The sequence below is a fragment of the Penicillium taxi genome, assembly GCF_028828555.1.
Source record: "Penicillium taxi strain IBT 34144 chromosome Unknown utg000004l_segment0_segment0, whole genome shotgun sequence".
NCBI classification, from domain to species: Eukaryota; Fungi; Ascomycota; class Eurotiomycetes; order Eurotiales; family Aspergillaceae; genus Penicillium; species Penicillium taxi.
In genome coordinates this window covers 320,546-345,211 of record NW_026643206.1, presented here as the reverse complement: position 1 = coordinate 345,211, position 24,666 = coordinate 320,546, and the positions used below count along the sequence as shown (strand labels likewise).

At 47.2% G+C, this 24,666-nt stretch overlaps 10 protein-coding genes across 10 annotated transcripts; 4 read left to right on the top strand and 6 right to left on the bottom strand.

Annotated features, from left to right (window-relative positions):
* Positions 1 to 308: 308 nt before the first annotated feature.
* Positions 309 to 2,828, top strand: N7495_005035 (leucine-rich repeat domain-containing protein; the record flags this gene model as incomplete). Its single annotated transcript, XM_057207686.1, has 2 exons — positions 309 to 350; positions 456 to 2,828. 2 exons carry the CDS (start codon positions 309 to 311, stop codon positions 2,826 to 2,828), a joined length of 2,415 nt encoding a protein of 804 aa, XP_057061460.1.
* Positions 2,829 to 4,488: 1,660 nt separating this feature from the next.
* On the top strand, positions 4,489 to 5,718 carry glcA (type 1 serine/threonine-protein phosphatase catalytic subunit GLC7; the record flags this gene model as incomplete). Its single annotated transcript, XM_057207685.1, has 4 exons — positions 4,489 to 4,665; positions 4,727 to 5,128; positions 5,257 to 5,556; positions 5,617 to 5,718. The coding sequence occupies 4 exons, from the start codon at positions 4,489 to 4,491 to the stop codon at positions 5,716 to 5,718; spliced, it is 981 nt and encodes a 326-aa protein (XP_057061459.1).
* Positions 5,719 to 6,910: 1,192 nt separating this feature from the next.
* sar1 (Arf family GTPase SAR1) lies at positions 6,911 to 7,926 on the bottom strand (the record flags this gene model as incomplete). Its single annotated transcript, XM_057207684.1, has 5 exons — positions 6,911 to 6,951; positions 7,013 to 7,312; positions 7,381 to 7,486; positions 7,558 to 7,661; positions 7,908 to 7,926. The coding sequence occupies 5 exons, from the start codon at positions 7,924 to 7,926 to the stop codon at positions 6,911 to 6,913; spliced, it is 570 nt and encodes a 189-aa protein (XP_057061458.1).
* A 748-nt stretch (positions 7,927 to 8,674) lies between these two features.
* On the bottom strand, positions 8,675 to 10,792 carry N7495_005032 (DUF2457 domain-containing protein; the record flags this gene model as incomplete). The annotated part of the gene is made up of 1 exon (XM_057207683.1): positions 8,675 to 10,792. The coding sequence occupies one exon, from the start codon at positions 10,790 to 10,792 to the stop codon at positions 8,675 to 8,677; it is 2,118 nt and encodes a 705-aa protein (XP_057061457.1).
* Positions 10,793 to 14,022: 3,230 nt separating this feature from the next.
* On the top strand, positions 14,023 to 14,388 carry N7495_005031 (uncharacterized protein; the record flags this gene model as incomplete). Its single annotated transcript, XM_057207682.1, has 1 exon — positions 14,023 to 14,388. The coding sequence occupies one exon, from the start codon at positions 14,023 to 14,025 to the stop codon at positions 14,386 to 14,388; it is 366 nt and encodes a 121-aa protein (XP_057061456.1).
* Positions 14,389 to 17,356: 2,968 nt separating this feature from the next.
* Positions 17,357 to 17,962, bottom strand: N7495_005030 (uncharacterized protein; the record flags this gene model as incomplete). The annotated part of the gene is made up of 1 exon (XM_057207681.1): positions 17,357 to 17,962. The coding sequence occupies one exon, from the start codon at positions 17,960 to 17,962 to the stop codon at positions 17,357 to 17,359; it is 606 nt and encodes a 201-aa protein (XP_057061455.1).
* Positions 17,963 to 18,339: 377 nt separating this feature from the next.
* N7495_005029 (uncharacterized protein) lies at positions 18,340 to 18,804 on the bottom strand (the record flags this gene model as incomplete). The annotated part of the gene is made up of 1 exon (XM_057207680.1): positions 18,340 to 18,804. One exon carries the CDS (start codon positions 18,802 to 18,804, stop codon positions 18,340 to 18,342), a length of 465 nt encoding a protein of 154 aa, XP_057061454.1.
* A 517-nt stretch (positions 18,805 to 19,321) lies between these two features.
* Positions 19,322 to 20,595, bottom strand: N7495_005028 (uroporphyrinogen decarboxylase HEM12; the record flags this gene model as incomplete). The annotated part of the gene is made up of 4 exons (XM_057207679.1): positions 19,322 to 19,392; positions 19,446 to 20,369; positions 20,449 to 20,490; positions 20,541 to 20,595. The coding sequence occupies 4 exons, from the start codon at positions 20,593 to 20,595 to the stop codon at positions 19,322 to 19,324; spliced, it is 1,092 nt and encodes a 363-aa protein (XP_057061453.1).
* Positions 20,596 to 20,933: 338 nt separating this feature from the next.
* trm82 (putative tRNA methyltransferase) lies at positions 20,934 to 22,488 on the bottom strand (the record flags this gene model as incomplete). Its single annotated transcript, XM_057207678.1, has 3 exons — positions 20,934 to 21,318; positions 21,372 to 22,034; positions 22,085 to 22,488. 3 exons carry the CDS (start codon positions 22,486 to 22,488, stop codon positions 20,934 to 20,936), a joined length of 1,452 nt encoding a protein of 483 aa, XP_057061452.1.
* A 392-nt stretch (positions 22,489 to 22,880) lies between these two features.
* On the top strand, positions 22,881 to 23,889 carry N7495_005026 (60S ribosomal protein uL10; the record flags this gene model as incomplete). The annotated part of the gene is made up of 2 exons (XM_057207677.1): positions 22,881 to 23,124; positions 23,192 to 23,889. 2 exons carry the CDS (start codon positions 22,881 to 22,883, stop codon positions 23,887 to 23,889), a joined length of 942 nt encoding a protein of 313 aa, XP_057061451.1.
* Between the last annotated feature and the right edge of the window lie 777 nt (positions 23,890 to 24,666).

The window sequence follows — 24,666 nt, the reverse complement described above, 5'->3', positions numbered from 1 at the left end:
TCTTCCCCCTTCAACCTTCTCTTACCCCATCTCGAGATCTAGGATTTCGACCTCCGATCCCTTGGGGTACATATTCTGTCTCTTCTTGTGTGTACTTATTTCTGTCTTTTCTTTGCTTCTTTCCTTTTTTTCTGTATCTCGAGGCAACCCGCTAACTCCACTTCCACATCCAGTCCCCTAGGCGACACGACGAGATCTTTTTTTTTTTTCTGGTCGCATCAGCACAATGTCGATCATTGAAAACATCTGTTAAGCGATTCATCTTCTTCGTTGGGTCCTTTCATTTCCACCCAACCCTCTTTTCTATCATGGAGAAGCCGAATGCTGAAGATGGACAACTCTTCATCAAGGTAAGTTGCCTTACCCTCCAAAAAAAAGGCCAAGTCAATGATTCAATGAGTCATGAATTGATAAGTTTGTCCATTGGTATACTGACAATACTTGAATCCTCACAGAACCTAGCCAGCTTCGTCCGTACACACGAGAAGGCGCTCGCTAACGCCCTTCAACTTCGGCGGCAATCCAATGCCGCCGCTCCGCAATCACCTACCGGCTCGTCCGCGAGTTCGGGCTTCTCTAGTTCGTTGACTCTGGCTTCAGCCTTGTCCTTTGGGTCATTAAAATTCACATCTGAAAACATCAAACCTGCAAAACTCACCCTAACCCCGCATCACCTCTTCTACCTACTTTCTCGCTTCGAGGAACTGTCTATTGCCGTGGGGCCTATGAACGTCCGGCTGGAGAATATCCAGACCGAAGTCTCCCAGTCATATGTTTCCTTCCTCAACAAACCTCAGCGCTCCAAGGGCGACCGGGACTCCATTCATTCAATTTCCAGCGTTCGGAGTGTCATGTCCGGCATGAGCGGGCTCTGGTCCTCCTTCGGCTTGGGATCAAAAGACACTCCATCTAAGTCCGAAAAAGCCAAAGTCGCCCTGGAGGCGGATATGAAGTACCTGTACTCAGCCTTCACCAAAATCCCTTGCCTACGTCTGGCCCCTGACCACCGTGCCCGCTTGATTAGCGGGTATGAAGAATTCCCATTTGACACGGCGGTGCCTTTGCATTCATTCAAAAATTTGAGCGCCTTAGAGATCATTGACATTGACTATCGTTCCTTTTTCGGCTGGGACCGATTGTCGGAGCAGCTCCGCACCCTCACCATCAAACGGGCTCATCTAGATGACCCGGCCGATCTGTTGATCAGAATCGTGTTGGACGATATCGACAAGCGTCGTCGCCGATCGGGCAAGTCGCAACATCAACATTCACCTCCCATTGGATGGACCAACAGCGCCAGTCAACCAGTCCTCAGTTCCCATTCCTCTATATCCGCCCCTGGCTCCCCTGTTGCGGAGACCGCCCTGGGAAGCAGCACAAGCCCTGGATCTGTTCCAATGATGCGAGCCGGTTCCGAGGGTACCACAATTCGCAACCGGGCCGACAGCAGCTCGCCGACTCGTCCCACCACCAAGCATAGTCACCACCGCCACAGTCGAGGACAATCGTCGCGTATCCATCGCACAGGCTCAGGCAGTTCCAACTCGAGTGATAACTCTGGCGGCTATCAACGATCGGGAAGCTCGGCGAACCTTGCGTCTGGTCTTCTATCACCCTCCAAATGGAGATTCTTGCGACACTTGGGCCTCCCAGAAAACTCTTTGACCGCAATCTCTGCTTCAAGCCTTGCACCCGTGGCTAATACTCTGAATTCATTGGATCTGTCAGCGAACCTCCTCACCGAGATTCCGGATAGCTTGTCATCCCTCATGGCGCTGCGTGCCTTGAACCTGTCGCACTGCATGATTGAGTCCCTGCACTCCCTGACTCGAAGCCCTCTGCCTGCTATTACTGCACTTAATCTCCGAGGCAACCGACTTCGCTCGCTGGCCGGCATTGAACGACTTCTCTCTCTGGAGAGACTGGATCTTCGAGACAATAATCTCATGGACCCAACAGAGATGGCCCGACTGACTAGTCTTCCTGAAATCCGAGAGATCTGGGTGACGGGAAATCCATTTGTGAAGACCCACCCAAACTACCGCGTCGTCATCATGAATCTCTTCCGCCGCACCCCTGGCTATTCCGAGGATCTGATCATTGATTGCCGCGGCCCAGGCTTCACCGAGCGAAAGCAGCTGGTTGATCGAATTGCAGAGCCCGAGAGCGCCCCGGTGGTGCGCCCAACTTTGGTCGATCAATCGGCCGTCGTCCACAAAGCTGCCAGTCCAGGTATTATCCAGGGTATTCCGCTTCTCAAACCTACAGAAAATGACCAGGAGACTGCAAAGGCTACCGCTCGAAATGAAAACGAAGGCACCAACCGTCGCAAGAGGACTCCGCGGCGCCGCATCGTGGACACATCGACGACCAACCCATTCGCCACCGACGGTCTCGGCAGTGTGACGTCCGTTGTACCGACTCAACAAGTACTGAACCCGAACCAACCGACTTTGGCACCACCATTTGAACACGCAAGTAAATCTGACAGCATTGTGCAGTCTGCCTCATCGAGCGTCCAGAGTCCACCTACTAAGCCCGTTCACTTCTCTAATCCCTCCCCTCTACAGCCTGTGGTGCCATTGACATCCGGACGGGACTGGTCATTGGATGAAGAGCTATGTCGTCAACAATTGGAGGCTCTTCGACAGGATGTGGGTCAGAATTGGATTTCTGCCCTGGGAGACCGATCATGGGACGGTTCCCCCAAACAACATCCGACTCGCCTGACAGGTCCGGGCTTAGATCACCCAGCCATCCCAACTCCGCCCTTGGCTCGTGCTTCTAGCCACGCTATTCTGAGTGGAGGACGGACCTTGACCGGATAAACACTTTTACATGCTATCCTTCGCATCATTCCACTTCATCTCATATTCTAACCCATATCCCCCTATACCGTATGTCTTACGGCAGAGGACTTTCTCTTCATATCTCCCCTCCGGAGTGTTCTTTCAGAACTACTCGTTGCATTTCTTTCTTTTCCTTTTCTGGCGTCTAATTGACTGAATGACTTACGTTGGGTGGCATGTATGACCATTTACGGCTTCTGCTTTTTGCCTTTTCCCTTTTCGCGCAGCTTTCTGGCATTTTGATTTCCATTTTTCTCATTTTTTGGAGGGTACCTTGAAGACAAATTTCTCTAGAGCGCGCGTGTATTGTATGTTGGCGTTGGCGGTTTTCCCTCTTATTCCCCTCTGTTCTTTCGTTTCTGGCCAGCGTTCCTCTGCGTTGTTTCCCGAGCCATGTGTGGCATGACGCTATGAATCTCAAAATAATACCAGTTGATCAACGATTCTGTAGAGTCTGTGTTTTACGGTAGTACGTATCAGATACTAAAACCATTCCAAGGTTTCTTAATAATCCAATGGGAAGCACGGCTATGTTCGGCAGCTCTGAACACTCCGGGTCAGTGCAGAGTGGAGATCAAACAATGATATTAACACTCAACTCGTCAATTCAAATCAAGACCGGAAGAAGATGGAAGTTGCGGGGCTTGAAGAAAGCTATAAAAAGTTGTGATCAAGGAGTGTTTATGGATGCGAGCCCCTCCATCAAGCTACCTAGGTAAGTGGCAAAGCAGTGTAGATGAACATGAATATTGGTAAGACTATGAATATGATTATCCGTACATCTTAGATATCAAGAAGCGCTTATCTATTATCTTTTATTTTGATTGAATTACCTTAGTGTAGTCGATCTATAACGAGAAACCAAACACCGCAAACACAAGCCCTGGAACTTCCCGCTTTCTCTCCCTGTGCAAGATTCTCCTCTCTTCATCTCGTCGAGACTCTCCAAACACATTTTTTTTTCTCAACGTCCAACTTTTCGCTTTGTCATCGCTTGATACAAAGCAAAGAGAGGTTTTGTTTTTTTCTCCCTGGATTGATTCCCTTTTCCTGAAAATCTCGCCAACCCCAAACTCGGTTCGCCCCCTCCCTTCCATCCTGCTCGATTTCAGGTTCTTCAACGAAGAACACACGATCAAAACTCTTGCGACCGTGCTTACGAGTCATCTCTTCTGCCCGATTTCAATAATCGAAAAAATCTCTGTTGAGAGGCGCCCCGTTCTCTTTCTCTGGCTTCTTTGCCAGATTCCAAATACTACGCGGCCGCAAGGCCTTCAGATCCTTGAGTCTCTGCTCTCATTTATTATTAATTGGTAAGTTCTTTTATTCTCTCACCTCTGATTTAATCCACTGTGTTTACATGCCAAAATTTTCAATTTGGAAAAATTCGTCATTGGAAACGCGCCTTTTACCCCCGTGGATTCTAAATCAGAATTTGCGAACTGGACTGGCGCCCCTCGTCAAATTTGTTCACATCGCTAACAACTCACTCTCATTGAAGAACATAGCCGCGTCATCGAGACTCATCCGCCCCAGAAGCCATCTCTTCCCCGCGCGTGCTTTTTTTTCCTTTTTTTTCTTTTTTCCGCTTCACTTCGTGCTTTTCTTGTTTTCTTCTTGTCCTCGTTGACTCTTCAAAATGGCCGACCAAGAAGTTGACCTCGACTCCATCATTGACCGTCTGCTGGAGGTGAGGGGCAGCCGACCCGGCAAGCAGGTTCAGCTGTTGGAATCAGAGATCCGCTTTCTCTGCACAAAGGCTCGTGAGATCTTTATCTCTCAGCCTATCCTTCTGGAACTTGAGGCTCCCATCAAGGTGCGTGAATCGCGTGGATCATTACACATTAAATCCATCAATTAACCAATTTCATCCGCAGATCTGCGGTGATATCCACGGGCAATACTACGACCTTTTGCGTTTGTTCGAATACGGTGGCTTCCCTCCAGAGGCCAACTACCTCTTCCTCGGTGATTATGTCGACCGCGGTAAGCAGTCGCTTGAGACCATCTGCCTGCTCTTGGCCTACAAGATTAAATACCCTGAAAACTTTTTTATCCTGCGTGGTAACCACGAGTGCGCCTCCATCAACCGTATTTACGGTTTCTACGACGAGTGCAAGCGCCGCTACAACATCAAGCTCTGGAAGACTTTCACTGACTGCTTCAACTGCCTGCCCATTGCGGCAATCATTGATGAGAAGATTTTCACCATGCACGGTGGACTGAGCCCCGATCTGAACTCCATGGAACAAATCCGCCGAGTTATGCGTCCCACTGATGTAAGTTTTCCATTTTCTAATACTGACTTCCCTCTGGCACGGGTTTGTCTTGGGACTGGATAAAAGTGGCCAAGCGCTGGTGCCATTGAGCTCATCCGGCTCAGATCCAAGATTACTGACTTGTCTAGATTCCTGACTGCGGTCTTCTCTGCGATCTTCTGTGGTCCGATCCCGATAAGGATATTACCGGCTGGAGCGAGAACGACCGAGGTGTCTCGTTCACATTCGGACCCGATGTGGTTTCTCGCTTCCTCCAGAAACACGATATGGACTTGATATGCCGTGCGCACCAGGTTGTGGAAGATGGATATGAGTTCTTCTCCAAGCGCCAGCTCGTCACGCTTTTCAGTGCACCAAACTACTGTGGTGAATTTGACAATGCTGGTGCTATGATGAGCGTCGACGAGAGCTTGCTCTGCTCCTTCCAGGTAAGTTTTGAGATTTCAAATCCACGTTACCCAAATTCCCATGACTAATTGCCCAATTAGATTCTCAAACCTGCCGAGAAGAAACAAAAGTACGTTAGCGTTTACGGTGGCGCGCCGGTCACTCCTCCACGCAAGCAAATGCAAATGCAAAAGAAGAAGTAAAGGATACGATACGAGCTTTCCTATGTGCAGCAGGTTCGGGCGGAGATAAGCCATCAAAATCTCATCGATAAACAACTACCACGAATGATCCCCATCCCCTTTCTTCCTACAATATCCGCGAGTTCCAATCCAATCCTACCGACCCCGACGAATCGATGAAACGACCGAAGAACCCTCATGCAACAGCAGGGCAGCCGAGTAAACAATCCCCAACTCTTCTCAATTCACGATAATTTTCTTAACCTCCCCGATCAAGCCTCCCCTCCCCCTCGTCTCTTAAACAACAGCCAGGTCTTAACCTGGTGCGACAATGCGAAAACCCGTCTATCCATTTCTGGCCGCTGGCCGACTCGTGCGAACCTGTGTTTCCGGAGCGGAAGGCTCTCTTTTTTATCTATTCCTTGAGTCTTTTTCTTCCCCTGTGTCCTTTTTTTATTTCTTTTCTTCCTTCCCCTCCATCTCTTTGTGCTGCTTCTTCCCCTGTGTGCTTTAGTTCTTTTCTTATCATCTGGAAGGAAATGTTTTAGTCTCGGCATACCTTGAAGAAAACTGGAACTTGGTCATATTATCTTTATCTGGTTTCTGTCTTACCGGTGTGTCTTGAATTGAATTGATCCTATGTCTCTCTATTGATCTTCAGAGTACGAGATGTAGATGTAGATGTAGAATTACACCGCTGTAATATGTAACATAGTACAAAGTAGATTTTTTTTTCCATACTCTATCTCAGCGAAGGAGCGCCTCGAGTTCACATTAGTAGAGCCAATCCCAGTCCATGTCTACAGCGTCTACAATCAGAAAAAAAGATACTCGGAAGCTGTTACTTTTTGATGAATATTATAGCATGAATAATGTCGGCTAATAGACACGATAAAAAATGCATTGGGTACATACAGAGTGACACATCAAACATGACCTGAGCAAGAAAAACGGGGGAGAAAAAGTTGGAGCTCACAAGAGCTCACGAGAGCTACGCAATTTGTAATTGCAGGGAATGGGGATGAGGGATGGTAGAGGTGTTGGAATGGAAGGCATGATACCACGTTCAAACAATTTGAAGAACATCTAGTTTATTCTCGGATGAATAGAATATGATGAATGACACGTGGTGGATTTGATGAAGGGGTTTCGGGTTCGAATTCGGGTTCGGGTTCGGGTTCGGGTTCGGGTGCGTTCGTATCGACTTGTCTATTTAGACATACTGGGACAACCATCTGATGCCCTCGCCGTAACCTTAACAAGACAGTCAGCACAGGAACAGGGCACAACCCAAAATACTAGATGTAAGACTCACCCTGACGCATGACAACACTGCACATGAACAGCTCGATAGGCCGAATGTCCTCAAGAGGAACCTTGCCCTTACCAGTAGTCTGGTACAGACCGAGCTGGTGGCGCAGATCATCCTCACTAACAGCATCGGGGTGATCGATCTTGTTGCCGAGAACGAGGAAGGGAACCTTGGCCAGGTCTTCCATGGCGAGGAGGGCGTCAAGCTCAGCTTTGGACTCTGGGAATCGCTCGTAGTCCTTGGCGTCGACTAGGAAGACAATGCCGCTGACTTCAGGGAAGTAATCCTTCCACAGACGACGGGCTAGATGGTTATAACATTAGCGTGCTGCTTTTTTTTTTGGGATGGATTTGATTGTGAGTGGGACTCACCCTGCTGGTGACCACCCAGGTCGAAAGTTGTGAAGCGGTTGTTGCCGATGGCCAGTTCCTCGGAGGTTGGGTGGGCGGTTGGCTGGAGGACGGCGACACGGTCGTTCTATAGATGCCGGTCAGTTTGTGTTCCTTTTCTTGTTCGTCTTTGGCACTATGCTAGGTCTTCAAGCTCACCTTCAGCATGTGCAACAGGGTGGTCTTGCCGGCATTATCGAGACCGAGGAAGAGGAGCTTGGCGTGCTTGTTAAGGAGGCCAAGAGAGGCTAGGACATCGTAGACTAAAATGTGAAACTTGTCTTAGCAAATGCTGAAATGGATTCGGACGTGAATTCGTGATCACGAGCCCGGTCATGGCGAATGTCAGCCTATACCCCGGTACCAGAAGACACTGTGAACTTCCCAGGAGAAGTGGTTCTGTGATTTAAGGAATGGACTCGTTAAGTCTGAAGCAGTTCTTCTCTCACTGTGTTTCTGGTTTGGAGGTGGTTGGCCTGGCCGATGTTGATGGGGGGAAAACTACTTACACCAGTTGATGATCCACATGGTGAAAGAGGAAAGGTTCGGATGAGTTTATGGAAGCGCAAAGATTATTATGTCGTTAGCACGATAGCGCTGAGGGAGGAGATGGTGGGATGGGAAATGGGTAAATGAAGAGTGGACAGGTTGATGTTGTTTTCGGGAATCCATTGGACGACGTTTGATGCCTGAGGCAATCAATCGGCTGTGGCGCTTTTGCAGGACGGTATTGCGACGGCTTATAGAAAGAGAACCTTATAAAACTGATCTATCGTTTACAATGGGATTACATAGGGATATCATGCTTGAGAAATTATTTGGTATTCTAGTATTTAGAACGGCGTTGGAGCCTTCTGTGCTGACTCGATCAGCCCGCTTTATCCACAATGCAGCAAATTCAGATAAGGGGTATATGCAAACCACGGCCACCAATGCAGGAAAGGAAAACGATGAAACCTCCTGAATAAATGACGGGTGAAAACGAGAGCGCAAAATGAAAACAAAGGACATATCCCCCAAGGATATATAATTATAAAAAAAGGATGAAAAGGAGAAAGGAAAAAGGAAAAAAAAAGTGAAAGTGAAACCAATCAATGGATGTCAAGTTGGTTTGACATATATATAAATATATATATGTATAAATATATATATATTTGAACGAAGGGGTAGCTGGTTTCCAAACCGGCTAAAGAGAGATGATGATGAAGAGGAAGATATAATATGTACTTTAGAGAAAGGGGGTTGGGGGATTTTGAGTCCATTGGTTATGGGAGCCTTAAACGGATAGGACGAGCTGGGTATCTTCACCGACACCATAAGCTCTGCACCTCTCTGCAACTTCGAGGCCAAGCTCCTTCATCCGTTCGGCTCCCTTGCCGGGAATCGGCCGCCGCTCCAGCTGCTCTTTGGCAGCTTTGCGGCAGTGTTGGCGCCAGAACTTTTCTTTGCGTTTCTGGCGCTTCTTTTCGAGACCCTCAACTATGTCGATGGGTCCTCGAGTGTGTAGCTCGCGTGTGCGGGAATGTTCCCGCTCCGGTGACTCAGTCAATGGTGGGATTCCAACCCACCGGTGCGACTTGTCCAAGCTTGTGAAGAATGGGTTCGGAGTCCGAGGTAGCGACTTGGTGCGGATCAAGGGGTGTCGTTGAACTAGATGACTAATGTTCACCCCTTGAGTCGACTCAACCACGGGCATATCCTCCGAAAAGTTCCACTTCTTGGGAGACGGGGACTTGGCCCGAGGACGAGGGGGAGGAGACTTGAGTCGCTTCGGCGACGTACGGCCATTCCTACGACCTGGCGGAGGGGGAGAGACCAGGCGCTTGGGCGAGTTAAGGGGGGATGCTTTGTGTACTGGTACCTCCGCGCGACCACGAGCGGGCTCTGAATCAGAGGTATCTTCTTCAGAGAGATCCTCGATATCTTCCTCGTTCTCAGGATCACTGGTTGGGAAGCTGGGGTCGATGTCCTGTGGGATCAAGACGTGCCTCGACAGACGCCGTTGCTCCAGACACGACTTATAGGCAGCCTCGAGAGGACGATCCTCGTCCAGAGTTCCACATACAAAGTCCGTGCTGTCGGGCAACTTTGGGGTCCGCGGGCGCATCTTGATCGGCTTAGAGTTGGAAATGCGACGGCCGAAACCAAAGCCAGGTATCCTTCGAACCGGTGCCGGTAGCCAATGGGTATGGTCATCAGTCATCGAGTCGACGGAGGTATTGGAAGCACGACGTCCTATGGCTGGAGCCGCGATGTCAATGGCTGGGATGTTGGAATCGGATACATTGGCTGATGGAGCCCACCACTCGTAATCGGAGCCATCGTCGTCATTATCCGATTCTGCAAATCCCTCCTCATTGTCGGACTCGTTGCCGTCGTCGGAAGAAAAATCGTGAACGGTGGAATCATCGTCCGCAATGTCTTCAATCTCATCTTCTTCCTCTTGCGCCTCTTCCTCCGCCTCTTCGCCAAGACGTCGGATTGCGTTCTCTTTCTTCATACAGTCATTAAGAGTGATTTTCTCGGCGAAATCCGTTCTTGACGTCTTGACCCACTCATCGTCCTCGTCCAAAGAGCTAGCGAACTCGTGGAAGCGAGTGGCCTCGGAGACTTCAAATTTACCCAGTCCACTCGTAGTGATGCCCAGAACCTTCTGCTTGCTCTTCTCCGAGACTTCTGCGGTAAGAGAGGTTTTGCGCGCAACAGGGGCAGGGGAGCCGCGGCACCGCGAACGGAACACGTTCTTCCGTGTGGGAGAACGCTCTCTTTGAATTGCGGGCTGACGACCGGGGCATACGAAGGTGAGAGTAGATTTGCGCGTAACGGATTGGGGGCTTTCTTTGGCGGAATTAGGTGTGGTAATAGACGCGACGGAGGGTTTTCGTGCTACGGCATCGTTGGTCTTGCGACCACAAGCGAAGCTGATGCAACGCTTACGTCCCAAGTTGGCCTCGACAGTCGTCTCACCGGTTGTGCCGACCTGGATTTTGGGAGAAACGGTGACTTCTCTTCTAAAAGAGATGTGTTTGGCCATCATCTGAGGGGGAAGGGGAGGGCTGGGAGTGTTCGACAGGGAGGGACTGGTCATGCCACCATCGCTGGTAAGCTCAGCCGTAGAAACACCACTGATGTTACTAAAAGGGTAGGAGCGGTTTGTGTAGATGGAGTCGTGGAGGGATGGGTGTGGTTCGGTTGGGGACATTTCCGGACTACTCTTCAAAGCGCGAGTGAGAAGTGATTCCTTCTTGTTAACCATTGGGGCGAAGACGACGGCGTCTTCGTGGTGAATATGTGATGAGTGTATGAGGTGGTGATCGGGGGGTTCATCCAAGTCCTCTGGCACGTCGGCCTCGTCGTGAGATGGGGTTGACGACGAGTTGGGTGAGAGAAGCATCTTTAATAGATTGTTAAATGAGAAAGGACGGTCACTACCGCGCCTTTGAGCCATATTTTAAGACAGAGATAGGTTTGACTTTTTCGAGCAAAAAGAAAAGAAGACAAAAAAAATATCGATGTAGCAATAGTAGTAGGTGGCGGACTGGTCACGAAGTATATGCTCGAATAGGACTGTCAATATCAAATGGATACAACAGTGAAGTAATCAAGCCCCGCGAAGGACGCCGGTCATGATATACAAAACATGACTTGGGATTGACGTGGGGATATTCTTGAACGTAAAAGGGTAAGAAGAATAATTGAATCCCAGAGGAATGGCAGTCGAGGGCCGGAGAGGTAGTATCGATAGTTTCTTGGCTTCTTGGCTTCTTGCCAAGAGTTAAGATTGAGGAGATTAGAAGCGAAGAATGTGAATGTGAATATTTGTAGGAGGGGAGAAATGGTGGGGGAGGAAGATATTGAAATATGGAATATGGAATATGGAAGTATAGAAGTAGAGGGGACGATACACGGGAGGACGGCATTGTCGGCTTAGGCTTAGCCTTGAAATTTATGTATTTTTGAAAATACTGAATTTTCGAAAATTGAAATTTAATAAAAATCTCTATTTCTGACTAAGTCACTCCCACTCGCCACAAGTTCACTTCTTCCATGGATTTTCCAATGACCCCACTGGGATCTGTTCCTGCGCCAATAGTAACAATACTATTTTCCCACTATTATTTTCATTATCCATTATTCATTATTTACCATAGCAACTAGATCAAGTCCAGTCTAGTGTCGTAGCGAGCTCAATCTTTTTTATCCGTACTAAGGGTTTCATTTAGTGGAGTCTTACTTACTTTTGTTATGAGGGATTTTGTTCTCCGGCTAAACTACTGTGTACATGATTGAACTTCTGTTTAATCTTCGTTATACAGATGGCTGAGCTTTCAAATCATCGGATATACTGAAGAAGAAGGAGAGCAATGGATGAAAACGAATTGTATTGGTATTGGTATTGTCATCTCACGTCAGAAAGGTGCTTCCATCCTGTAAAAATCGAGTATTTCATGTATGATCCAGTATCACACACTTCTAATCTTAGGGGTGTCCCTTGGTAGTCTTTGGAAGGGAAATTAGTAAATGAAAAGCCTTGGAAATCAAGTTAGCATAACAGGATTGAATATCAATGACCCGCCATAAACCTAGTGATGAAGGGTTTGGCCCTAACCGGAGCTAACCAGTATGGAAATCTCCTGACCGAAAACAACTTAGTACTAAGTATTATGCAGACTTAATTTGGTATAGGGTTGTATTTTATATCTTGTATTGTTACAGTATTGTTTACTATGTTCACCCCCGAGATTCAATTTCTTGGCTAACTGCCCCCCTACCGATCTACTGTCTCGTCCACATATGATCCCCCATGCATGCACTTCAAACATGCCAAGGTGAAAGGAAGACTTCTCCCCATTTTTAGAATCTATCGGGGTCATCCCTTACTCAGATACAATGTAGATGTATTTCCATACTCTTTACTCAGGATCTGCGGTGAGACCTTGAAGCCTGACTGCATCCACTCCACGCTGCCCTCTACCAAACAGTCAGACAGTTGCTCTTCATGTCGGGATAAAAGGTGGAAACCAATCATTTCCATCAATGCTGACGAATGGTACTTCCTTGGAACAGGAGGAGCGGTCAGCTGGGATCGAAATCAGAAACACCAACCCTTGGATCGGACCCATATGACGTGGGGGATTTTGGGTATAAATCTTTCTTTCTTATTCATCTTTCTCATCTTTTCCTGAATACTATGAAAAGGATGATGGATCGGATCTTTTCGAAACTCACAGATCTTAACAAGCTTCCTATTTCATCAGATCCGCACCCCACACTCTGTATGAACAGGCATCTCCCTTGTCATATTGCATTCTCAGTGGCTTATTGAAAAACCGACCGCGGGGCAAAACTTTGGATTCAGCTCAGTTCTAAATTATGAAGCTTAGTGTCAATAACTATATACTCCGTACCTATAGTACATAAAATGTGAGATTGGGAAAAAGGAGATTTTCCAAAAAAAAGAAAAAGAAAGAAAAAGAAAAGAAAAAAGTGCTGCAGCGTGACACGAGATCTCCTGTTCTTTTGAGATACGGACTCGGGGAGAATAGTCAAGTACTCCGTTATACATAGTTGTACTCCGTACACCGTAAGCATTCGATCTCCACAAAGTCCCCAACATTTTAGGACTGTACAATCTGATTACCTAACTTGTTATGGAATGACTCAAGATAGTCATACATTAAGCCTTACCAAATCGAGTATCCTGACTCTCCAAGACGGACTGATAAATCTCTCTATGAAACCCGCATAATATGCCCGTGACGGTAACGGGGGCGGCAAGCCTCATTACAATGCATAAAAGTACTCCTCTTCCCGGGCATTCAATGAAAACACGATGGACTAAGTACGGAGTAGCGCCACTAACTTTCAGCAGGGCGTAACCTGATGCATTAAGGTGTGAACTGTGCATTGTTGCATCACTCTAGTACTACTAGAGTCAAGTGCTGGCACGAGCGGCACATTCAGAACCTTTTTGAAGATGCCATTGGATATACACTGACCGACGAGACAACTGGGAATAACAACTGTGGAAGTGGAGAGGTTAAGCCATCTACCTATGTAGCCCAATTAGGGCATCAAATCCGGCTCTTTTGACTTTAGGCTCGTTTATTTGGTTAGCATGGTTAGCATGGGCTGTTAATTAGTGTGCGGAGTACTCTTGTCTAACTATGAGGCATTTTATTTTGTATGCGCTTCCACTTTCTCCACTATGCGACTGTCTCCAGAAACAGTTTAAACCGAAACTCCTCATCTAATTGACAGCGGCTGTTTCGCTTGGCTCTTTCCACATTGCATATTCTTACAATACACTATTCCCCGCTTGGATTTGACACGCCAGGAGAATACGAAATGACTATCGCTGTCGATCAATTGGTGTCTTTTCCCTTTCTGTCGGTCCTATCTTAAGTCCACGTCTCCCTATCCCTTATCCTCTTAGAGCGGACTATTCCCAGGTAGGTTGCTGGCGGACAACGTTCCACGTTGCCACCATCACTGATCAGGTATGGCACTTCCTTCAGTCTAAATGCCACTTGTCATGCAATCTTTAGAATGGCCGAGGAATGATGGCAATTGTGTCTATGGCTTCGCATCACGCTATCATTCACCGGAAGAAGGCATGTCATCATGATCTCGGGAGTAATCCGTGTAACTAAGCATAGAACTGAGTACTTACGGATGTTCGGAGGAACGGTGGAGTTTAGATCCAAAGTACGTTTCTACATTGATACTCTGTTCGGTATAAACAAGTATGAAATCAATGTTTCCAATTGTCTCACGGCTGCAGACCAAACAGACCAAACAGACCAAACAGGTCAATTGGATGAATTGACGAATACAGCGGATTCCACTCCTTCCCTCCATCCCTTCCAGCCAAGAGATTCCTCTGCACAATACTACAGTGCCACAACGCACACCCCTGATCGCCCGGACAAGGCAGGACCTGTGAACGTCGATTCCCGGCTGGGCCTTGGTGCTGGAATGCTTGGCTGATATATAAAACTGCCAAGACCTGCAACGGTCGTCAGAATGCGCGCGTTCTCGATATTCAATGTCTACGAGCTGTCATCCCTAAACAATTGAAGAAACAAGGGGGTGAAAAGCGGAACTATCTATGGGTTGGAGTGGATCTTGTTTGGAACCCCTTTAATTGCTTTTTACTACTATGTACAAAGGCTCTGACCGAAGTGATTCTCCTCAATGTACACTTCGTATGGATATTACTCCTTATATGGAGAATAGAGCATACTTGGAAAGCAAACTATCAATTCTCGGCGCCAAGTCCATCGTCGTCAGACCTAAAAAAGGAAGCATGTTACAGAGGGCTCGGCAGTGCAATTTCAATATTTATCGTCCATCATCTATTGAACGATGCCAAGGGCGATCCTGGTGATCTTAACCTCCAGATCTGCAAGGAAGGGATGACTTGGCAGCGTCCAAGGTTAGGAAATGACACTATTTAAGACTCTATCGTTTTTCCAAGGTTGGCGCCAAGCCGTCTCTCTGTCCGATATATGCACGATTACTGGATAGGGTTGAATTCACTGTGTACATAGGGGGGCCAGTGCGACGGTGCGACTATGAACTGGGTCCTGTATCGAGGTATGTTCTATTCAGGCGCGGGATCGACGTGTTACATGCAGATGCCCAGGTGGCCTTGATTCGGTCCGGTCCGATCGAGCAGATCACTGCATCATCTCCTTTCCAAGGTTGTACTTGTGGGTATTGTGATGCCTATGCCTATGCCTATGCCAAGAGCACTCATATAAATAGGACATACGCCAAGAGCTTGGGGAAGAATTGACTTACGAATACTACATGATCGATAACTACTTCCAAGCTTACTTGTTTAGGTCTACAAGTTCCAAGCTGATGATCTACTAATAATGCATATTCAGTCTCACACTAAGACCACCCGACTTCTTGGGCCTGGGAAGCCCTAAGTACCAGTTTGCAGGGAATATAGATATTTGGGACCTGGTTTTGCTATTTTATTGCTTATTGGCTGGATGATTACAATAAAACTTCGAAATTTCCAATAATCTCACTTTATTTGTATCACTTAAAATTCTCACATATATTGTTTGTATGGGGTTCAAACATAAGAGCACGTGGTTGGTCAACAATCAGTCACCGGGACACACTTCGCGGGTAATCTGTAATTCAACTTCACCAATAACAGTTCAACTTATACCCCACTGATAAGTGTAATATTCTTCGAAGATATCCCGGCTTTTTACCGTTGGGCTGCATCAGCCGCCACTCCAGCCTCCACGGGATTATCATTTTGCCATATGACGCAGCCCTCACAGTTGTCAGTGGCGGGACAAAAGGTCCAAACGAAGCACCAATGGCGAATACCAAAGTAAGTAATGACAATACGTATTTCAGCCTTGGGGCCATCATATGTAAATAACATGCTGAGATCGAGGGGCCGTGACAGGTTGATAGAGTTGACGGGGCTGAAACACGCCTGCAGGAGAGCACGAAACTCGGGCGTCACTTTATCTAATCGTCGCCACTTCTATCTATATCTAGTACCTAGGTATCAATGTAGTGATTATCTCTATTCGCTAATTTTTCTATTGGTCTCACGCTCAAGTACTTGTGATGTGTATCAGATTCATTGCCCTGTCTACATCAGGTTTCAGTATGATTGTAGAACACGGCAAAGGGATCATCGAAGCTCCTATCCCAGTAGATAAATACCTAACTAGTTAATATCCGGATAAAGTCGTCCTCGGGAGTCCTGGAGGGGTATGTGCGCTGACACTTGACAGGGGTCATGGTCTATAGTCATTTATGGATGGATCTGGCCCTATCGACCCTGCCAGGCAGATGATGATTGCTGTTTGATACCTAGGTAGCGCAGTTTCTAATTCCGGGGATCTAGACCTCAGTGGAAATCGGGGCTCATTTCTCACTTTAGAATCGAAATAGAACCTTCTAAGTTTTTCGTATAGCCAGCTGAGAGTAAAAGGACCAATCGAAGAAAGCTTACAGACGCCATGGGAAAACGTTGAGCGTCACCACCACTCGTGGGGTCAAGATTAATCAGTCATACTTGGAGGGAAACCAATACACTGCTTTGTTTAATAATTAAGAGACCAGTACGGCTGAGAGATGTGCCGATTTGTCGAATGTAATCGTTAAATAATACCGGAATGATTGAAAGGGATGCAACCTTCCAGGATTGGAAGACGGATCCATGCGAGGTCATGACTATATTGTTGGTTACATGGGTGGTTTGGATACAGTCATGCCCCCGCGAAGATTTAATTTGGAATCAGCATAGCTACCAAATGGGCCTACAACTCTCAGGAGTATGATATGGCTCCGGGGAACATGAGGTGGGTTCTTTGAGCCATAGCGTTTGACAACGGTGCCAGTGGATCAGAGGACACCGAATAATTTTTAACTGATAGCATGACTTGCGTTTCAAATATGATCCTAAGCATGAATTTTAAATTAATAGATGATCCCGATCTAGGAATACCGATCAGAGTCCTAGGAGTAAACAGGAACTCAGAATCACCAGAAACCAGAAACTTGGAAAGAGAAGTTGACTTGTGACGGATCGTGGGTGCTTAGATTAAATCAATACATATGCTTGAACCCTGACACTTGATCCTAGAGCCCTTGACCGACATACGACCACCGGGTTAGAGAACAGGGCTGTCAGTTCAGCCGTACTTAAGCCAAGTATGTAACGCAAGCGATACTTCGATGAGTCCTTAGCACCCACCTTACCTAAAGCAGCGATAGAACCTACCTTCGTTTGAGGGAGCGTGATTGGGTGGTGAAATAAGTGATATCTGGGTGAGGACAGGAACCATGACGCCGTTTTCGGCGATATAGATGACAATACTACCCGTAAAGATCGTGATAATGCACTCGATTTAACAGAGGGCTACCTTGAAATGGATGTGCATAAGCACTGGACTAATCGTGACGTCCTCTACTATGCCTGGTTTCGTGAGATGGTTGCAATTAACGAAGAAAACTCGCCCGAGCCGGTGTGGAAACTTATTGATTTGCTCGCCGATTTTCGCTCTTGTTCAATCGATAAAATAGGCATTATGCCTAGAATGAGGTCTGGATAACATATTATGGATAAGAAATGTACAATATCATGTACATAGTTGTGGGATCTCCAACCTTGTCGCTTTTTGGCCGGTAACTTCGGTGACCTCTTGAAGCTAGCCGGAGCTGAAGCTGAAGAGATGGTATTCAATGGGTCAGGTCCACTGGAGCCAGATCTTTTGGAGTCAGGTCCATCGCGCAGGGGATCTTCCGACCTCTTATTAGTGGCACTGGCCGCTACTGTGTCATCCGCATCAAAGTCTGGATCTTCATAATCATCATCCGAGAATGTGGTATGAGAGTCATCTGTATGCGTGCCGCCTTTAGTGGCATCCAAGGCAACACTATGTGGTTTTGAAGCACTGGAACTCTTCCTTGGCTTAAACATGACTTTCTTTTTGCTCTCACCAATGGCGGATGGAGGTGGTAAATCAAATATTTGGTTAAGGATATCCGTGATGCGTGGCAGCTGGTGATCTTTCATCCATTTGATAGTATTTTGAACAAAATCATGGCACTTTTGTGGATCATTTTGTTTTAAAAGTAGTAATTATCGATAAAGGACATATAAAATCGACTGTCTTTTGGATTAAATAAGTACACGTATGAGATTGCTTGTCTTTGACTTAGAGGCATCGAGAAGGTCATCGAGTCAGTTGCAGATGGGACACGGCCAGGGGTGACTTGGCGTAGTAGGTGTAGCATCGAGCTCACCCGATGTGTGCCGGCGGTTAATAGCTGGTTCTTTGCCTTATATAGCGACTCATTGCAGACTTCTGACTTTCCTTCGAATAGAAGCAATGGAAAAAAAATTCACCTGAGTTAGACTGGTATACGGTAGGAAGCTTTCCCTCTCAGCGATCAAGATTTTATTACGAGAGACCAGAGCTGGGTTATTGCGTCTAGTCGACGGCAGTGAAGCCCAGTCATAAATCCAACATGGATAGCAGCCTTTGAGGCAGGCATTTCGGCCTGGTTCTCCTGCTGAGGGGTTGGTTCCTTGCTCCAAGCAGTATCATGGCCAGATTTGAGAATTTGGTCCAAGCTCGGGAAGAGTGGAGGTTGAACTAGGGATCTAAGCACAAAGGCGTCTTTGTTATCCCATAAATTGAGTATCGTTCGCTGGATCAAGGTATATTCATCTGCTGTGAGAGGAGTTGCTGCAGGTGGAATGTGAGTGTTGATGATAGCCTCTACATCTTGAGGAATACTTAAGCCGGCATCATCAATCACAATACCATGTGCTGAAATAATTATTCGGAGCTTAATATCGTTGGAGGATTGATTGGAGTATTGCGAGGTGACTGAAGCGGCAATGGACGCCATTTCAAATGATCTTACAGGGAGTTCAATATGGGGAGGAAACGAAGATGGTAGTTCAAAGTCTTGAAGCCAGGTGGGAATGTAGTCACTTATAGGACGAGGAGTCCTAGATTCTTGTGAGAGAGAATATGAACTCGATCTCGAGGGTGAGGAGGGATTCTGGAGAGTGAGCATGATATGGAACAAGAACGGTGTTGTTTCCTAACTAGTGAAGATAGTTATTTACCAACTTAAACTCCTAAATAGGCTTCTAAATTATTACATGGTTACATAAAGCCAAACTTAAAATGGTATTCTTCCATGTACTGGAGGTATATAGCGTTCGATATCTTGAAAAATTATAACAGGCTTTTCTGCTTTCTTCAGAAGTCGGACTTCTCTTCGTCAATGGCATTCATAAGTCCATAAGGCCCCGGAAATAGACCATAAATGTTCAAGATTGTATATTTGACATTTTTTGCTTTTGTAACAGCAGACAATTCTTGTCAAGAACCCATCATTTCACTGTTATTTCAACATCTTATTTTGTGAGACGGTGAATTTCCTTAAAAAAGAAGCCCAGATCTTCTGGCTTGACAAAAGGAGTAACACCTATATGAAGAATCAGCATATTGTCAATTCCAAATACAATATCTGCAACTTACCATGTCCAAGGTTGCAAATCCAACCCTGTTTGCCTTTCTTGAATCCCTCCACCATCGGCTCGACGGTAGCAGTAATTGCCTCTGGACCACCATAGAGCATACCGGGATCGGCATTACCCTGAAGGACCACACGGCCATTGGCAATACGCATGGCCTCGGCAGAATCATGTGTCCAATCAAGGCCAACAACGTTATAGCCTGACTCGCAAAGGTCATCCAGAGCGTACCATGCACCCTTAGCAAATACAGTCATGGGAACGGGCTCCAGGCCCATTTCCTTCAGCTGCTTGGGTAGATTAGTGGAGATGTGACGCAGGTAGGGCAACGAATGCGAGGCGAACGAGGTAGGTGAAAGCTCACCAGCCCACGAGTCAAAGACCTGCACCATCTGCGCACCAGCAGCGACCTGAAGAGCCAAGTACTCAACACATATCTCTGCAATCTTCTGCAACAGCGCCTGAGCCTCCTTAGGATACTTGTAAACCCACTTCTTGGACTGGACGAAAAGCTTGGAACCGCCACCCTCGACCATGTAGCACAGCAAAGTCCATGGAGCACCGCAGAAGCCGAGGAGTGGAACCCGACCCTTGAGTTTGAACCGAGTAAGCGTGATTGCCTTATAGACATAGTCTAGCTCTGCCTTCACATCCACTTCCTTTGCCATCACCTTTTCGTACTGTCCGTCTGTTGGCGACTGGAGCGGTTCCGGAAAGTGCGGACCCTTCTTATCCAACATTTCAACCGTCATACCCATGGCCTGTGGGATAACCAGAATATCGGAGAAGATAATGGCAGCATCGATGAGGCCCTCATAGCGCTCAATGGGCTGCAGGGTCAAGGTCGATGCGATCTCTGGTGAACGGCAGCATTCGAAGAAATCGCGGCCACCCTTGGCTTCATGGTATTCGGGAAGATAGCGACCAGCTGTTACGGATAAGAAAAAATCAGTCAGATGGGCCCATGGGCAAAAATTGAGGGGAGAAAAAAACGGTGTGGAGCTCACCTTGTCGCATAACCCAGATCGGAGGACGCTCCACCTTTTCGCCTGCAATTGTCAGTACTCCTCTCAGATGTATAGATACAACAATGAATTACCCCGGGCGGCCCTCAACAACAAGTCGTTCTTCAGGGGTTCGAATTGTTCTTGCATGGTGGATGGTAATGAGTGGAAGGAGAGGAAGTGGGATGATGGTTCCCGAGGGTCTTATCCCACGATTGGATTCTATCGGGCCGGGAGAACGTTGGAGACGGCAAAGTGCAGGTACACAACGTGGAGAGCTCAGCCCAATTTGATTAATTGTATTTAATTTCAACATTTGAGTCTTGAATCAAGTTGTGCTGCAATTATTAGGTTTTTTTTTTTGGAGAGGCTTAGGTGTGAACTTGCGATTTTACAATGAAAAAGAATCGAATATTGATTACATACATATATGCCTTTGAAGCTTTTTCAGAGTTCTCAAGAAACTGGTCAGAATCACCTGTACTTAATTATTCATCCCACTTTTTCTTCTTGAGATTACCCAGAGTGTACATAGAATCATCAATCTCCTTCCGTTTCTTCGCCTCGAGACTGGCAGAGAGATCAGAGGTGCCAGATGAGTTGATACTGGATGCCACTGGGCTCTCTAGCAGAATGAATTGGAGACCATTCTGACCAGGGCGAGCCTCAAAAGTCTGGAGAAGAGCTTGGGTTGTATTGGGGCTCGACCTCCATGTGTTCGTTGAGCCTGCTTCCCGTACAGCATCCACCGAAACGATGACAGAACCACTTGCATCAGCTCCAACCACATCAAGACTGTTCCCAGAAAGCTGGACAGTGTCCTGGAATTTCAAAGCATTTCCCTCTATTGTGAAGCAAACGATTTGTGAAGACCTGTTTTGTATGTTAATTTAAGTTGGAAATTGGAGAAAGGCGATGATGCTTACCCTTCCAAGCTGACCACAATAATCCTCACAGGATCAGTCGTGCCGAGGACTACGTCCTGGATCCCACGCACCATAATGTCTGGTGTCTGCAGAATGTCCTGCAGCGAGATCTGCTGAAGGACCTGCCCCTCAGTCCAATTCCAGAGAAACAGCTGACCATCAGCGTCACCAGAAATCAGAACATTGGGTGCCCACGAAGGGATACAAAGCTTGCTAATGAGGGAAGTATGGCCCAGGCAGTACTGTTCAATGATGTGTACTTGAGGAATGCCTCGAGAGACACGAATATGCTCATCGCGGTCAGCCGTCAGAACGTAATTTCGTCCAGACAGAGACACGGAGATCAGATCCGTCAAGACCGACATATGGCCAAGAACTACCTGGTGCTCAAAGTCGAGACTAGTCTTTTCTTTGGCAGGCTCTCCAGTCGCTGACTCTCGCTTCTGTTGCTCCCGCTTTTGTTGCTCTAGGGATTCCAAGTTGCGCTTGGTGTGCACCGTGAGATTAGTAGCAGCGGGAGCTTGAAGTTTTTTCTCACTACTAGTCTTGACGTACTCTCCAGGAGTCAATGGCATAGAATAGCCATCGCCAAACTTATCCCCAACGAGGATAGTTTGATTGTCTGGAGTCAAGGCTAAGGCACTAGGCCGCTTGGGCATTGTTCTTTACGCAAATGAGTGACTGTTCACCATTTAGGGTACAAATTAACTTACCGAGAGCTCAGTTCTTGTAATTTTCCATCATTCTTCAATTCCAGAACCCGAATAGATTTGTCTTCGGCGGTTAGAATGACTACATACTTTCCGTCGGAGGAAGCCACCATAAGAGGGATATTGGACCAGGTGGGCTTATAGTTCGAGGTGTCCTTCTCCTTGTTGCCTTCAAACTCGGTTGAAAGCTTTCTTCTCTTTTCCGGGGGGCTCTGACCCTCTGAAGAGGACGCCGCAGCGGTTGTAGACTCTGCTACATGTTGGGGCCACACGTCCAGGCGCTGGCCATCGGCCGCGGCATAAGAGTACAAATACAGGCCTGCAGAGGCAACTAGTACATCAGACAAGTCCTGGGACTGACGCTTGACATATTGCAAGCGCTGGAATGGGTGTTGAAAATTCGCCATGACGACTTGGAGTTTTTGGAACGTTCAATGGATTCGGCAAAATTTTGAGGGCCGCAGACGGCGGATATGAAAGTATGAACTGCCTCCGATTTGAACCTAACAGTAAATCGTACAAGAAAAATGGAAACAAAATTTGAAAATCTGTAATTCTCAATCCAAAGACACTACTTTAACAAGATATACAGCTAGATTACATGTACTAAAGAAGCAATTCCATTTCTTCAACATCTATCCTCAACGTATTGATGTTCTGATCACGTGACCCACTAGCGAAGCCGCACCGAAAAAAGAATTTCTTCAAAATCAGCCTGCCGCTTCTCCCTTCTCTTCCTTCATCAACCACAACTTCCGACTTACCCTTAAACAACCTATCTTCAGCGAATTAAGGAGAAATGGGGGGCAAGTCCGCAACCAAGGCCGCTTACTTCGATAAGCTCAAGAGCCTTCTCGATGAGTACCGCACCATCTTCATTGTTGGTGTCGACAATGTCAGCTCTCAGCAGATGCACGAGATCCGTATCTCCCTCCGTGGAGAGGGTGTCGTCCTGATGGGAAAGAACACCATGGTTCGCCGTGCTCTTAAGGGTTTCGTCACCGAGAACCCCGAGTTCGCTTCCCTGCTGCCCCACGTCAAGGGTAAGTTTTTTTCCTCTGGATAAAATTTAGAATTGAGATCCATTGACTAACATACTCTCGTCCATAGGTAACGTTGGTTTCATTTTCACCAACGGCGACCTCAAGGCCACCAAGGAGAAGATCCTTGCCAACCGTGTCGCTGCCCCTGCTCGTGCCGGTGCCGTCGCTCCCCTCGATGTCTGGGTTCCCGCCGGTAACACCGGTATGGAGCCCGGTAAGACCTCTTTCTTCCAGGCTCTCGGTGTCCCCACCAAGATTGCTCGTGGTACCATCGAAATTGTGTCTGACCTCAAGCTCATTGAGGCCGGTAACAAGGTCGGTGCCTCCGAGGCCTCCCTGCTGAACTTGCTGAACATCTCTCCCTTCACCTACGGTATGACCATTGCCCAGGTGTACGAGAACGGTCAGACCTTCAGCGCCGATGTTCTCGACATCGACGAGGAGACTCTGTTGAAGACCTTCAGCCAGGCTATTGCTACTATCACTGCTCTGTCTCTGGCTGCCAACATTCCCACTCTCCCCGCCACTATTCACTCCATTATCAACGCCTACAAGAAGGTTCTTGCCGTTGCTATTGAGACTGACTACAGCTGGCCCGAGATTGAGGAGCTCAAGGACCGCATCGCCAACCCCGATGCTTACGCCTCCTCCGCTCCCGCTGCTGCTGCTCCTGCTGCTGGTGGTGCTGCTCCCGCTGAGGCAGCTGCCCCTGCTGAGGAGTCCGACCAGTCCGACGACGACATGGGCTTCGGTCTTTTCGACTAAGCGCATCGTCCTTGATCGGATACGACTGCCATGTATTAGATGTTATTAATTGACCAACCTGAAACGGTGCACGGAATGAATACGCTAAGACTTGGTGCCACGGATTTGATTTCTTTTTCTGTTCCACTCATAGACATATGGACGTAGTACGCTCCATTACCTGTCTCTGTCGCAAATGGTGAGTTTTATTCTTTCTCCAATTCCCATTTCCCCCAACCCATTCCACTCTTTGTTCCCAATATCCTGGCGGATGATGAAACATTTTTAACCCCGAGCATCGGCCCCGTGGCCAGCTTTGACGATTAAAAACGCAACAACAACACTCTAATTTTTTGCTGACGCCAACACCTTGATTTATACTTGCTTTTGACTACCACTTTTGTTTCTTGAGCATCTGCTAACTATCATTGAAGACTGCAGGTTTCCCATGTAAACAACTTGTCACCACGCTGTTGTAGACGATCGTAAGGCTGATGAATGAGTTGGATGATGGATGGTGTTTTGTCTTTTACAGGTAGATACCCAACGGCGTTGGAGGCTTGATGAAATTTGATTCTACTTATTGCATAAACTCAATCTATCCTATTGTAAACTTTTAATTGCCATCCCTCTCTACTTGTGTATCCTATGTTGAAGTAATTCCAAGGTTCGCTGTTTCACTCTTTTGCTTGCTGAGGTTATATTGCCCTCGTTCTAGTCATAATATTTTGCTCAAGCTTAATATTTGGTTATCATAAAATTCACAAACCCCAGAGGGAAGTAAATTAATCACGAGTT